This window comes from Medicago truncatula, chromosome 3 (assembly GCF_003473485.1).
Source record: "Medicago truncatula cultivar Jemalong A17 chromosome 3, MtrunA17r5.0-ANR, whole genome shotgun sequence".
NCBI lineage: Eukaryota > Viridiplantae > Streptophyta > Magnoliopsida > Fabales > Fabaceae > Medicago > Medicago truncatula.
The window spans coordinates 36786558-36797777 of NC_053044.1; the positions used below are offsets into that span (position 1 = coordinate 36786558).

At 32.3% G+C, this 11220-nt stretch overlaps 1 protein-coding gene and 1 long non-coding RNA gene across 2 annotated transcripts; one reads left to right on the top strand and one right to left on the bottom strand.

The window, feature by feature from the left end:
• The first annotated feature begins 2100 nt into the window (after nt 1-2100).
• LOC25489408 (sulfate transporter 1.3) lies at nt 2101-8494 on the top strand. Its single transcript, XM_013605385.3, has 15 exons — nt 2101-2199; nt 3755-3876; nt 4389-4741; nt 4833-4881; nt 4976-5183; nt 5318-5498; nt 5669-5734; nt 5832-5945; nt 6061-6177; nt 6270-6396; nt 6594-6880; nt 7243-7433; nt 7522-7604; nt 7702-7778; nt 7933-8494. Exons 3-15 carry the CDS (start codon nt 4406-4408, stop codon nt 8074-8076), a joined length of 1980 nt encoding a protein of 659 aa, XP_013460839.1. The 5' UTR covers nt 2101-2199; nt 3755-3876; nt 4389-4405; the 3' UTR covers nt 8077-8494.
• On the bottom strand, nt 6500-8046 carry LOC120579391 (uncharacterized). The gene is made up of 2 exons (XR_005645187.1): nt 7907-8046; nt 6500-6878 (listed from the first exon to the last, which is right to left on the bottom strand). It is a non-coding gene; the product is annotated as an uncharacterized lncRNA (long non-coding RNA).
• Nucleotides 8495-11220: the final 2726 nt, after the last annotated feature.

Below are 11220 nucleotides of genomic sequence, written 5' to 3' on the forward strand. Positions count from 1 at the left end.
TAACCTAAAAAATTGTTTTTTTTTATAAATGTGATTAGATGAAGTAATTTTTTAAGGGCATACTTACTAACATAACTAACCATATATTTAAACTTTTTTTGACGGAATATATTTAAGCTGTTTTAGTTATCTAATTTATAGTCAAAATTTAATGTCAAATTTGTTTGTGATGTTGCTAATAGAATGAATGAAATCCTTTGTACCAAAAAAAAGAGAATGAATGAAATCCGCAAGTTAGGTCCACTCGTGAAGTACGCTTGCAACATGATGGTAATGATACAATGGTTCTTAATGTGGATGACGAAATTCATGCTCTTATATGATTGAGATTAAGCTTTATTGGAAAGGTGGTTATAAGAAACTGCTTTTTTTTTTTTTTTTCCTGACTCTTTTCTTGCGGTGTATTAAGCGTCAAAGAAAGTGTCGAGATTTCATCACTATGCGAACCTCTTGGAGCTCATCAGATGTATTTGGTTAAGGAGTGAATATTTTCATTCATCATATTTTTAAAGAATGAAACAATTGCGCGGATATACCTACAAAACTAGGGGTGGCACTTCAGTGCCATTGAAAAACTAATGGTATGGTGACATTACCAATCAGAGGCTGACACATGGCACATAGTCATTAAAATAAAACAAAAAACAAAAAGTCATTTTAAGTGAAAAAGAGTCAAACACGGTATAAGCTTTTCTCCTTTCTCCCTTACCTCTTCAACCCAAAAATCATTTTAAATGAGAATCTATTCCATATAAAACTGATATGGCTAGCAAAATTGAAGATATTTGTCTCTTTTGAGTGTGTGCAGAAGCATTGAAGTAAACACTAAACAACATATGAATACTTAGTGATCTTAAGCTTGAAATTAAATTGATCATCTTGTTCATATTTTTCAATGAGGCAGAAATTAGTAAACATAAGCCCCAAAACCAGCACCTTCGGCCAACAAAACATGTGCTGTCATGACAGCAGCCGAGCTAAAAACAGCAAGGGCAGCCAAACTGTCATGATAGCATCTGCACCTCCTAACCAGCCACAGAATGAATGTGTTTCTCATTTTAATTATTTGAATCCTCACTGGCCAATTATTATGATCTATGGTTTTCAAGCAACTTTCCTTACCTCCTCTTTTCTTTCAAAAATTATCTTAACAAGCAAACATTCTTATTCAACAACAAGGATTCCATTGAATATGAGATTGAGAAAGATGGATGTGAATCTCCGGCGGCCTGTGACAGATTGATGTTCGACGGCAAGGCGGGGGGTGGTGGTTGAAGGTTATTGCAGCAGACAGCGAAGAAAACCGGTGGTGGTGGTGGTGGCGGCTTTTGGGTTGAAGAGGCAAGGGAGAAAGAAGGAGAAAGCTTATACCTCGTTTGGTTCTTTTTCACTTAAAATGGCTTTTTATTTTTTATTTTATTTTAATGACTATGTGCCACATGTCAGCCTCTGATTGGTAATGTCACCATACCATTAGTTTTTCAATGGCACTGAAGTGCCACCCCAAAACTAGATGCTAATTCATTTAAAGTCTCGTGATGGTGCATCAACCATTACCATAGCCTTACTAGTTTAGTTCATGTAACCGAACAAATAAAAAATTCCTCAATTTTTTTATTTTATTTTTTAACATTTTTATTTCACATTGGGATCATCTAGTTTTCGGTGTTGGTTGTTGTTATCGTGGATGTTTGAATAAAAATCCAAGGCAACTAAACAAACAAGGCTTTTCCTCCTCCGAGGTTTACGATTCATAACAAACCTTTAATCACGTCCTGATTCATCCAATGCCATCTTAATTCATTATACACACCGCACAAGAAGAACAAAAAACCAGTATCGCTATTGCGGTTAAGGATTCATCGAACCTAGACAATATATAATTGGCTAGGGTTTGTTTTCTCATATTGTTTCTTCTATATTTATGTGAGTCACATTCAAAGTTATAAAGTCGAATCTTACACATGAGAAGCATCAATTTCAGAAAGTGGTAAGCATAGCTGTAATATAATTGTTTAATATACTTTTTCCTTCACTTTGATGTTGTTCATAATTTCTTAGCTTAAGTTTTTAATTTGTCCTTTACACAAATTCTGACAGGTGAGTTTTTAAAGTGCATTCGTGAATAATACTTTTGGCGTTACTTATTTTATTGACATTGAAATCTTCCACTATCAATGGCTTGCATGAGAAGCTAAGGTGAGTCAATTTTTGACTTTATTCCCTTAAGTTATGATCTTGAATACACGTTAATTAGTGGCTTGTAACAAAAGTCCAGATTTTGTTTTCTAATTGAAGAATGTGTTATATTCTTCATGTGCATCCATATTAGAACTTAGGAGTAAATTTTGTGACTATATATGTTAATGAGAACTCATAGCATTTTCAATATTTGAATGGTGTGGCTTCATGTGTTATGTTCTTAGTTTTTACATAGGATTTAAAAGTATTTATAATTCTTATTCCAATGTAAAAAAACTCAATTTATGTGCTTCTTAAAATGCTGAGTGGTCCCCACAATTGCTAAGAAGATGTTCTTGCCAATGAATTGTTCTCTGAAGTGTCTTTCATGTCATGATCCTTCAATATTACAAAAAATGAAAAGACGTTTTTGTCACTACTGGAGATGCTCTATTACTATTATAAGATATATTAGTTGGGATTAATAATCAAACTTTAGAAATCCTCATCATTTCTGACATTGTGGACTTCATTGCATATATACTATGATATTGAGTGTATACAAAAATTAACTATGTCACATGTTTTGAAAATATGTATTCTTATACACCACGAATTATACTAATGGAATCCTGAAATGTAAACCGCTAGTTCCTGTTGGCCAGTCAAATATGTTTTCTTTATTTGTTTGTAGTGACTTTTTGGTCTGAGCTTTATTGAGGTTTAGGGATTTGATTCCTTTCTAATTGTTTATCTTTCTTTCTAAGAATGGTATGTTCTTTTAAATTCATTTTTGTTTTAGAAAGGTACATTACAACTGATAAATTATGTATTTATGCTTTCTTAACAACACTCAACCTTTTTTTCCAAGAGTTTTGTATCACTGAAGCTTCTAATTGAAGACATGTCTGGGGACCGACACCGATATGATATCAACACACGTAATTATGTTACATTATGTATGTTTTTTGACAAAACTAATTTGTCATTTTTGACGTGTCAATGTGTGTCCACATCAGTGTCCGGACTTCATAGGATTGAAGGGGCTCGTACCTAGTCCATATACTAACACTATTCATTGGAGGAGAAAATCACAATAAAGTTGCCCATGATATGAATATGATCATGATATTTTCTTTATTGTACACAAGATTAGACATAATTGACTTCCTGTTAGATTTCCCTTTTCTTCATCAAATTATTAGTCCCTAGATTTGACAAAGGAAACTTACATATAGGTTTCAAATTTCTCAAATAAAAATTAGTATTTCCAATGAATGATTGTGGTTGACCTGGATTTAACTTTGCTGTCTCTCTTTTTCAAACTTCATGACTTTGTGATGATTTTCAAAGTCAAAGCAACACATTGCTGATGCCTGATTGTCATGTATTATTGTCTGTTAGTCTTCTTGTTTTACTGCAGTTACTAAATTACTATAGGACCATATGACTTAAGAAAATTCCATGGTTATTGTTTGGTAGTGATTGAAAATTATGCATTCAAATTTAAATGCATAATTTGACAAGTATAGGATCCGTTTCACACATTAATTGGTTAAGTTTTCGTTTTCAGCTTGAAAACATTGACTCAAAGATAAAGTCATTGAAGTTATATAATCCACAGCTTCACAACTTCTTTCCTGCTCAATAAGGCATTGTTGATTGAACCAGTGACCATTCAAATCTTCTGTTCAGGTTAGCTGGACTCTTCAAAATAAATTCTCTATGTAGGATCTATTTTTGGCAAATTATAAGTGTTCCAACGTACTTAAATATTTGAAAATCGTTCAAAACATAGTCTTTCGGAAGTAGAAGCTCATGGATGAGTCGAATATTTGACCGGTGTCAGTTAGACAAAAACAAGTAAAAATGAATATAGATGTCTCAAAATTCACCTCATATCTAACATTGTTTTTATCCAACTGACACCAATTAAGTCACTGTCTCAACTATATGAACGAGGAGGACCATGAGTTTCAAGTAATTTTTATTGGTCCACCGTCCACTGTAGAATTCGCCTATATTTTATCATCAATCTACATCTCAAACTTTTATATTCTGTCTCATTTATGAACTATCTAGTTGAGGTGTAAGCAACATGGTAGACTTTGCATGCAATATTTATGAACCATATTATATTGTAATTTAATGTTACGGTTATACTTTATTGGCATCACTGGTTATGACTTTTCCCTATATAATAACAGAGTGAAGGTCACTGTTGATGTCTCCAATGGATTCTCCAACTGATAAACATATAGACACAAACAAGATGGATGAAAGAAGTTTGTCAGCTTCACATGATCAACAACCATATGCTTACAAAGTTGCAATTCCTCCAAAACAGAACTTATTCAAGGAATTCCAATATACTGTAAAAGAAACATTCTTTGCTGATGATCCTCTAAGATCTTTCAAAGACCAAAGTACATCAAAAAAGTTGATACTTGGTATTGAGTTCATATTCCCTATACTTAACTGGGGGAGAAGTTACAATCTTAAAAAATTTAGGGGAGATATAATTGCTGGTCTCACTATTGCAAGTCTTTGCATACCTCAGGTAATTTTTACTTATGATGCTAATACACAATTACAATTCATATTATCATCTGTTACATATTTGATGTTCTTATACTTGGTTTGAAAAATAGGATATTGGATACTCTAAGCTTGCACATTTGGCACCACAGTATGGACTATGTAAGACTCTTTTCTTCAATTCCAAGTTTTATTTTTATAAGTTTTTTGGATGTTGAACTGAAATTTTGTTATATTTTAATATACCCTTTTACAGATTCTAGCTTTGTTCCACCACTTATTTATGCTTTCATGGGTAGTTCTCGCGATATAGCAATAGGACCAGTGGCAGTGGTATCTCTCTTGTTGGGGACATTGCTTAGTAATGAGATTGATCCTGTTACGCATGCAGAAGAATATCGACGTCTGGCTTTTACAGCCACTTTTTTTGCTGGGATTACACAAGCAACTCTTGGGATTTTCAGGTATATCATACGAAGCACTAACCCAGACACCGGATATACATGTACTACCAGCTGCTACTAATGTTACACTTCTTAATATACCATGATGGTCTTATAACTGGATTGGTTCTTTTGTTTTTCTGTCAAAAAATCAGATTAGGGTTCTTGATTGACTTCCTATCCCATGCTGCTATTGTCGGTTTTATGGGGGGTGCTGCTATCACAATTGCCCTTCAACAGCTAAAGGGTTTCCTTGGCATTAAAACTAAAATGTTCACAACGAAAACTGATATTATCTCCGTGTTGAAGGCAGTATTCTCATCAGCCAAACATGGAGTATGTTCTCTCTCTCAATCAATATGAACAAGCAAGTTATTAATTAAATAAGAAAATGAGACAGTGTAAACTAATCTGAAGAAGTCCCTGCCTAATATTAAAATTTCTTACCAGTGTGTATGTTTGTAAGTGCAAAACTGATTGATGATATAATATTTAACATTTTGCAGTGGAACTGGGAAACTATATTAATCGGAGCTAGCTTTTTGAGTTTCCTTCTGGTCGCCAAATTTATTGTATGACATTAAACTCCCTATTTCATCTTACTATTGTTTCTTAAAATATTTAGGACTATAAAAGTTTTTTCTAATTATTTCATGCTGTGTTGATTAGGGAAAGAAGAACAAGAAATTCTTCTGGGTGCCAGCAATTGCCCCATTGATATCAGTTGTGTTGTCCACTTTTTTTGTATTCATAACACGCGCAGATAAGCAAGGAGTAGAAATTGTAAGTATATGTACTATTTCCATTCACATTCTGATTAATACTGTAGAATGTGAATGTTGTCACATATAGTCTTAATTACCATAGAACTAAAATTTTTGACCATTGATATGTGAAGGTAAATCACATAGAGAAAGGGATCAATCCTTCATCTGTTCATGAAATTTATTTTAGCGGCGATTACCTTGGGAAAGGTTTTAAAATTGGCGTCATGGCAGGCATGATTGCACTGACGGTAAGTAAAACGAATACCAGTACTTCTCTTTATGAGTATTTTTCCATTTACTTGAACATTTTTCTAATTAAACCATTGCATTTTGGTTTTAGGAAGCCATAGCTATTGGAAGAACATTTGCATCTATGAAGGATTATCAGTTAGATGGAAACAGAGAAATGGTAGCATTAGGAACAATGAATGTCGTTGGTTCTATGACTTCATGTTATGTGGCAACTGGTAAGATCAAAGACAGGATTTAATCGAGAATTTTCAATTTCAGATAACAATTTTATATTTTGGTGATTTCGGACGTGAAATTGTCATCATCATACATCCACAGTTTTATGGACTAAATTGACGATTTATTCAATATCTACAGAAGTTGAGAGTATGTTTAGACTAGTTTAGCATCTGATCGATTTTTTTCCTTTCAGGTTCTTTCTCTCGGTCGGCGGTAAATTACATGGCTGGCTGCCAAACTGCAGTCTCTAATATTGTGATGTCAATAGTAGTTTTTTTAACACTACAATTCATCACTCCTCTTTTTAAGTACACTCCAAATGCCATTCTCGCCGCCATCATCATTTCTGCCGTCATCAGTCTTGTGGACTATCAGGCAGCAATTTTGATCTGGAAGACTGATAAATTCGATTTTGTTGCCTGCATGGGAGCATTCTTTGGGGTTGTTTTCGTCTCGGTTGAGATAGGACTTCTAATTGCTGTAAGTACCAAATCTTAGTTATCCTATGCTCTAAATTGTCAAAGTAATTCCTAATAGGGGAGGGTGTACATAAGACATAATATTCTTCAAACCAACCTTAAATTTAAATACTAGGAATAAGTAGGACAAGAAGAAATTGACATGAAACACAAGCTAAGTAAAATTATTAGATTCTCGCATAGCATAACCAGAGTCTATGTACTTTATGATAAATTATGACATTGCTAAGTAAACAGATAATATCACAGCAATTTAAACGCGGAATACATTTTTAGATAAATGAAAATATGAAATAATATTAAAACTAAAAATCACACATGAGAGTAACCAAAAGGTTTAATGAGACCTTATTTTTGTGACAGGTTTCAATATCTTTTGCAAAGATCCTATTACAAGTGACAAGGCCAAGAACTGCTATTTTGGGGAAGATTCCTGGGACATCTGTCTATAGAAACATCCAACAATACACTGAAGCTAGTAAGGTTCCAGGTGTAATGATTGTAAGAGTTGATTCTGCTATATATTTTTCCAACTCCAACTATGTTAAAGAAAGGTAAATAATATCTTCCTCCTTTGTTTATACATTTGAAACAGTCCAATTTGAACTTTTCCTTAAGACTTAAGATTGTATTCTTTTGCAGAATATTAAGATGGCTAACGGATGAAGAAGCAGTGAAAGGAGACTACCATACAAGAATTCAGTTTTTGATAGTTGAAATGTCACGTTAGTATATATACTTATTTTTGTCCTTAATTTGTTTTAGCCTCATATTCCTTGAGTAATTTATTTTAGACTAACCAATTGTGATTATATGTTGCAGCGGTTACTGACATCGATACGAGTGGCATCCATGCCTTTGAAGAGTTGCATAGAAGTCTTGAAAAAAGAGGTGTTCAGGTAACAAAATTAATCATATCAGCTAGGATTTATCATTTATGTATATGAAGAAGCTTGGTTCATTTATATACTATATGATATAAATCATGATACTATATGATAGGAAAAGTTAATATGTTAATTCTTACCAAGAATGTGTTACTTGTTTGAGCAGCTTGTTCTGGCAAATCCTGGTTCAGCAGTGACAGACAAACTTTACACATCAAATTTTGCTAACATAATTGGTCAGGACAACATTTTCCTCACTGTTGCAGCAGCTGTTGCAAATTGTGCTCCAAAGCTAGATGTGAACCCATGAAAATTCAGTTAAGAGAGAAAATTGGAATGTGAGAATGATGAAATGGACAGTGGCATAGTGGTTTTCGTTTGAGTAGATGATAGCAAAGTCAAAAGGATGAAAGATACTAAAGATGAGAGATATTATATGATATGATATCACTAACAAAAGTTAGTAGAAAGGGGACTATATATTATACTCCAGAGATCCTTATCCTAAAGTGGGGAAATTAAATTATAGAAAATAAAAGAAACATAAAAGGTGCAGAAACAATAATCATTAACTAGTCCCCTAGGTTTTTTCTTTGACATATATATTGTCCATAGAAAGCTAACATAGGTGCCTACATGTAATGTTGTTGTATCATTGTATTAAGGTTGGTCTCATTTTACTTCCACTTGACAATAGCATATTAAAATTTTGACAACAATTTCTAGAATTTCTGTAGTTGACAAAGGGGTTAAATGTATGTTTTTTTTTTTTTTGGTTACAAAATGTATGTTTCAAGTAAAATCATTAAATTTAAGCATTTGTCATTGTAATTTCTTTGTCAAGTCTTCGTATCTTAAACCGTTGTATTTAATGTATTACTACTATACGGTTTACAAATATTTGTTAGAGCATTTTGATGAGATGGTACATCATTTCCACTTAATTAAAATCAATTTGATTCAATAAGTTCGAGATATTAATTTTTATAATGTCCAACAATACCTGTTGATTGTTTATTATACATTTAATCAATAAATTTATACAAATCCAATTAAACATCTGAATTTTGGTTTTCAAGGTTAACGTCTACACAACGGGAAAAGATTATTCCTTTAGAAAATTTTAAGTGAATTAGGTTGCATCTCATACATAGTAAATTTTCATATGCATTGAATTGCTACTTAAAGATGAATACAAAGCTATTTAAATGTCCCCTCAAAAAAAAAAAAAGAAGCTATTTAAATGTGTTTCTCATCTCATTTAAGATCAGCATTCTTTCATGTGCTTAAAGAGTTTTACCTACTTTCATTCCTTTCTTTCTTTTTCTTTATTTTTTGTGGTTTTCTATAGGTTGTCTATACATCAGGCAGCTTTATTTGAGGTATGGTCGGACATTAAAATTGGACATCTCTCTTTTGTTGAACTCGAATATTGGTTTACACTAATATGAGATACTAACATCCTCTACTGAATCAAATCCCATTGATTCATTCATCCGATGAATGAAATCCACGTAATAATTTTTGTAAATTTGACAAAATATGATTCTAATCCTTATATATTTTGCATATTAGGCAAAATCACATGTAAAGAGTCGATGAAAATAATATTTATGAGTAGAAATAGTATGATATTTTTGTCAATCTCGTTGAATAAAACGGCCACCATATTCGTCCTATATATGTGTCGGGGGTAATCCATGAATTTTGAAGTCACTAATTTTCCAATTTATTTTTTTAAGAATCTAAAATAGAAAATATTATTAAATATCTAGCCACACAGTGTGTAAAAAAGGATTAAAAAATAAATAACAAACAAGAGAACAAAAAAGATATAAACTAGGTGAGTAAAAGAGTAAACCAAGACAAAGAATGCAGCTATGCCACAAAAAATGTAAATAAAAAGCTAAATACTCATGTTTCGCTACCATGTGTTTGGATCTGGCTGAATTAACCACCACAACTTGTGTGACAGTATTAAATCTCAACATTTATGCTTCAGCGTGACCACATATGTAATGGTGCCACCAACCTCACCAATGTTCCAAAGATGCACATAAAATCAAAATGAAAAGCATTTTTAAAGAATTATTGCACATTCTATATTCGATTCCACACATTGCAAATTTCTTTTTCTTTACGACTTTTTACAAAGTTTGGTTGTATGAACCTGGCCTTCTTTTGCGACTTCATTCATGCAAGAGCTAACATTTGCAAAAGAGCACCACCTACTATGCTAATCGTAGGAGATATAATAATATCAAACTTTTAGATATAATAATATAATAACATTTATTTGTAAAAAAATACTATATAGGGAAAAAAAATACTTGATGTGTTCTTAATATTAGATCTAATTGATTAAAATTTAAAATAATTGGGTTTCTTAGCCCCATTTATGTTTATTAAGTGGAAAATTAAAGGAAAAGAAAAGCAAACTAAGAAATTCTCTATCTAAACACTCTAGAAATGTCCGCGAACAAGATAATATTTAATTGAGGAGATAAGAAATCCACATTTTTAGAAGTCATCATTAGTATTCCGTAGCATCAAACTTAATCAATTAATCAACACATTTATCATCTTCTCTTAAAGTTGGGGTGTTTTTTTATTGACAAATATTAGTAATTAATTATTATATTAATATTTATTCATCTAATTTTGATCCCATGACCTCTAGCTTAATCCACTTTATATCTCTTAACTTAAATCAGGTGAGTCCCCCACCAGTACCACCACAATGTATAAGTAAAAGTGACCACTCAAGAAATATAAAAGAGTTTTGTAATGAAAAAAAATAAAGTTGTATGGGAATGAAAGTCATTCGAATTTATATCCACGATCAAAAACAAAAGATAACAATCATAAAACTATTAAAATTAATCGTAAAGTGCAAGTTTTCTAATAATTAATATATTATATTTTCAAATAGAAATTCGACCCCAATTACAATGCACCATTATAAAATTAAAACTAAAGGTGTACGAAGTACAAAGGGCGTGCATGCAGCAAATTTCTTTCCTAAATAAAAAGTTTGAAACGAAAACATGTTTGCTTGGGCTTGGACGACAAGCGAATGACGGGCCAACGTCATTTGAATGGACCTAGTGTGCCAGGACTAGAAAATTGCTCTTCTCCATTTCAAAGAGAGTTGCTGTTTACACATATGATAGGGCTGAAAAACACATGTAAAAGACAAAAATGCTCCTGCGGCAGTTAACTGCCGACGAAAAAAAAAAAAAAAAAAACCTCGGCACTTTACTGCCGAGGAACTCATCAATTTTTTTTTTTTTTTTTTATGTTTGAGATGTACATAGGTCTTTGAAGTTCTATGTAAATGGGATTTTCAATGTCAAGTTAGTAGAATTATAGTTTTTTGTACTCTAGTATATTACTGCTAGTTGCTTCATTCCTTCACTTTCCTTGGTGATTGTGAACACAAGATTAAGTTGTA

What these genes read in the sequence shown, in the direction of transcription:
- LOC25489408 (XM_013605385.3), top strand. Translation starts at nt 4,406, where the DNA reads ATGTCTCCAATGGATTCTCCAACTGATAAACATATAGACACAAACAAG. An exon ending in GGCACCACAGTATGGACTAT is followed by an intron (nt 4,882 to 4,975) that starts GTAAGACTCTTT and finishes ACCCTTTTACAG; the next exon opens with ATTCTAGCTTTGTTCCACCA. An exon ending in GCAACTCTTGGGATTTTCAG is followed by an intron (nt 5,184 to 5,317) that starts GTATATCATACG and finishes TCAAAAAATCAG; the next exon opens with ATTAGGGTTCTTGATTGACT.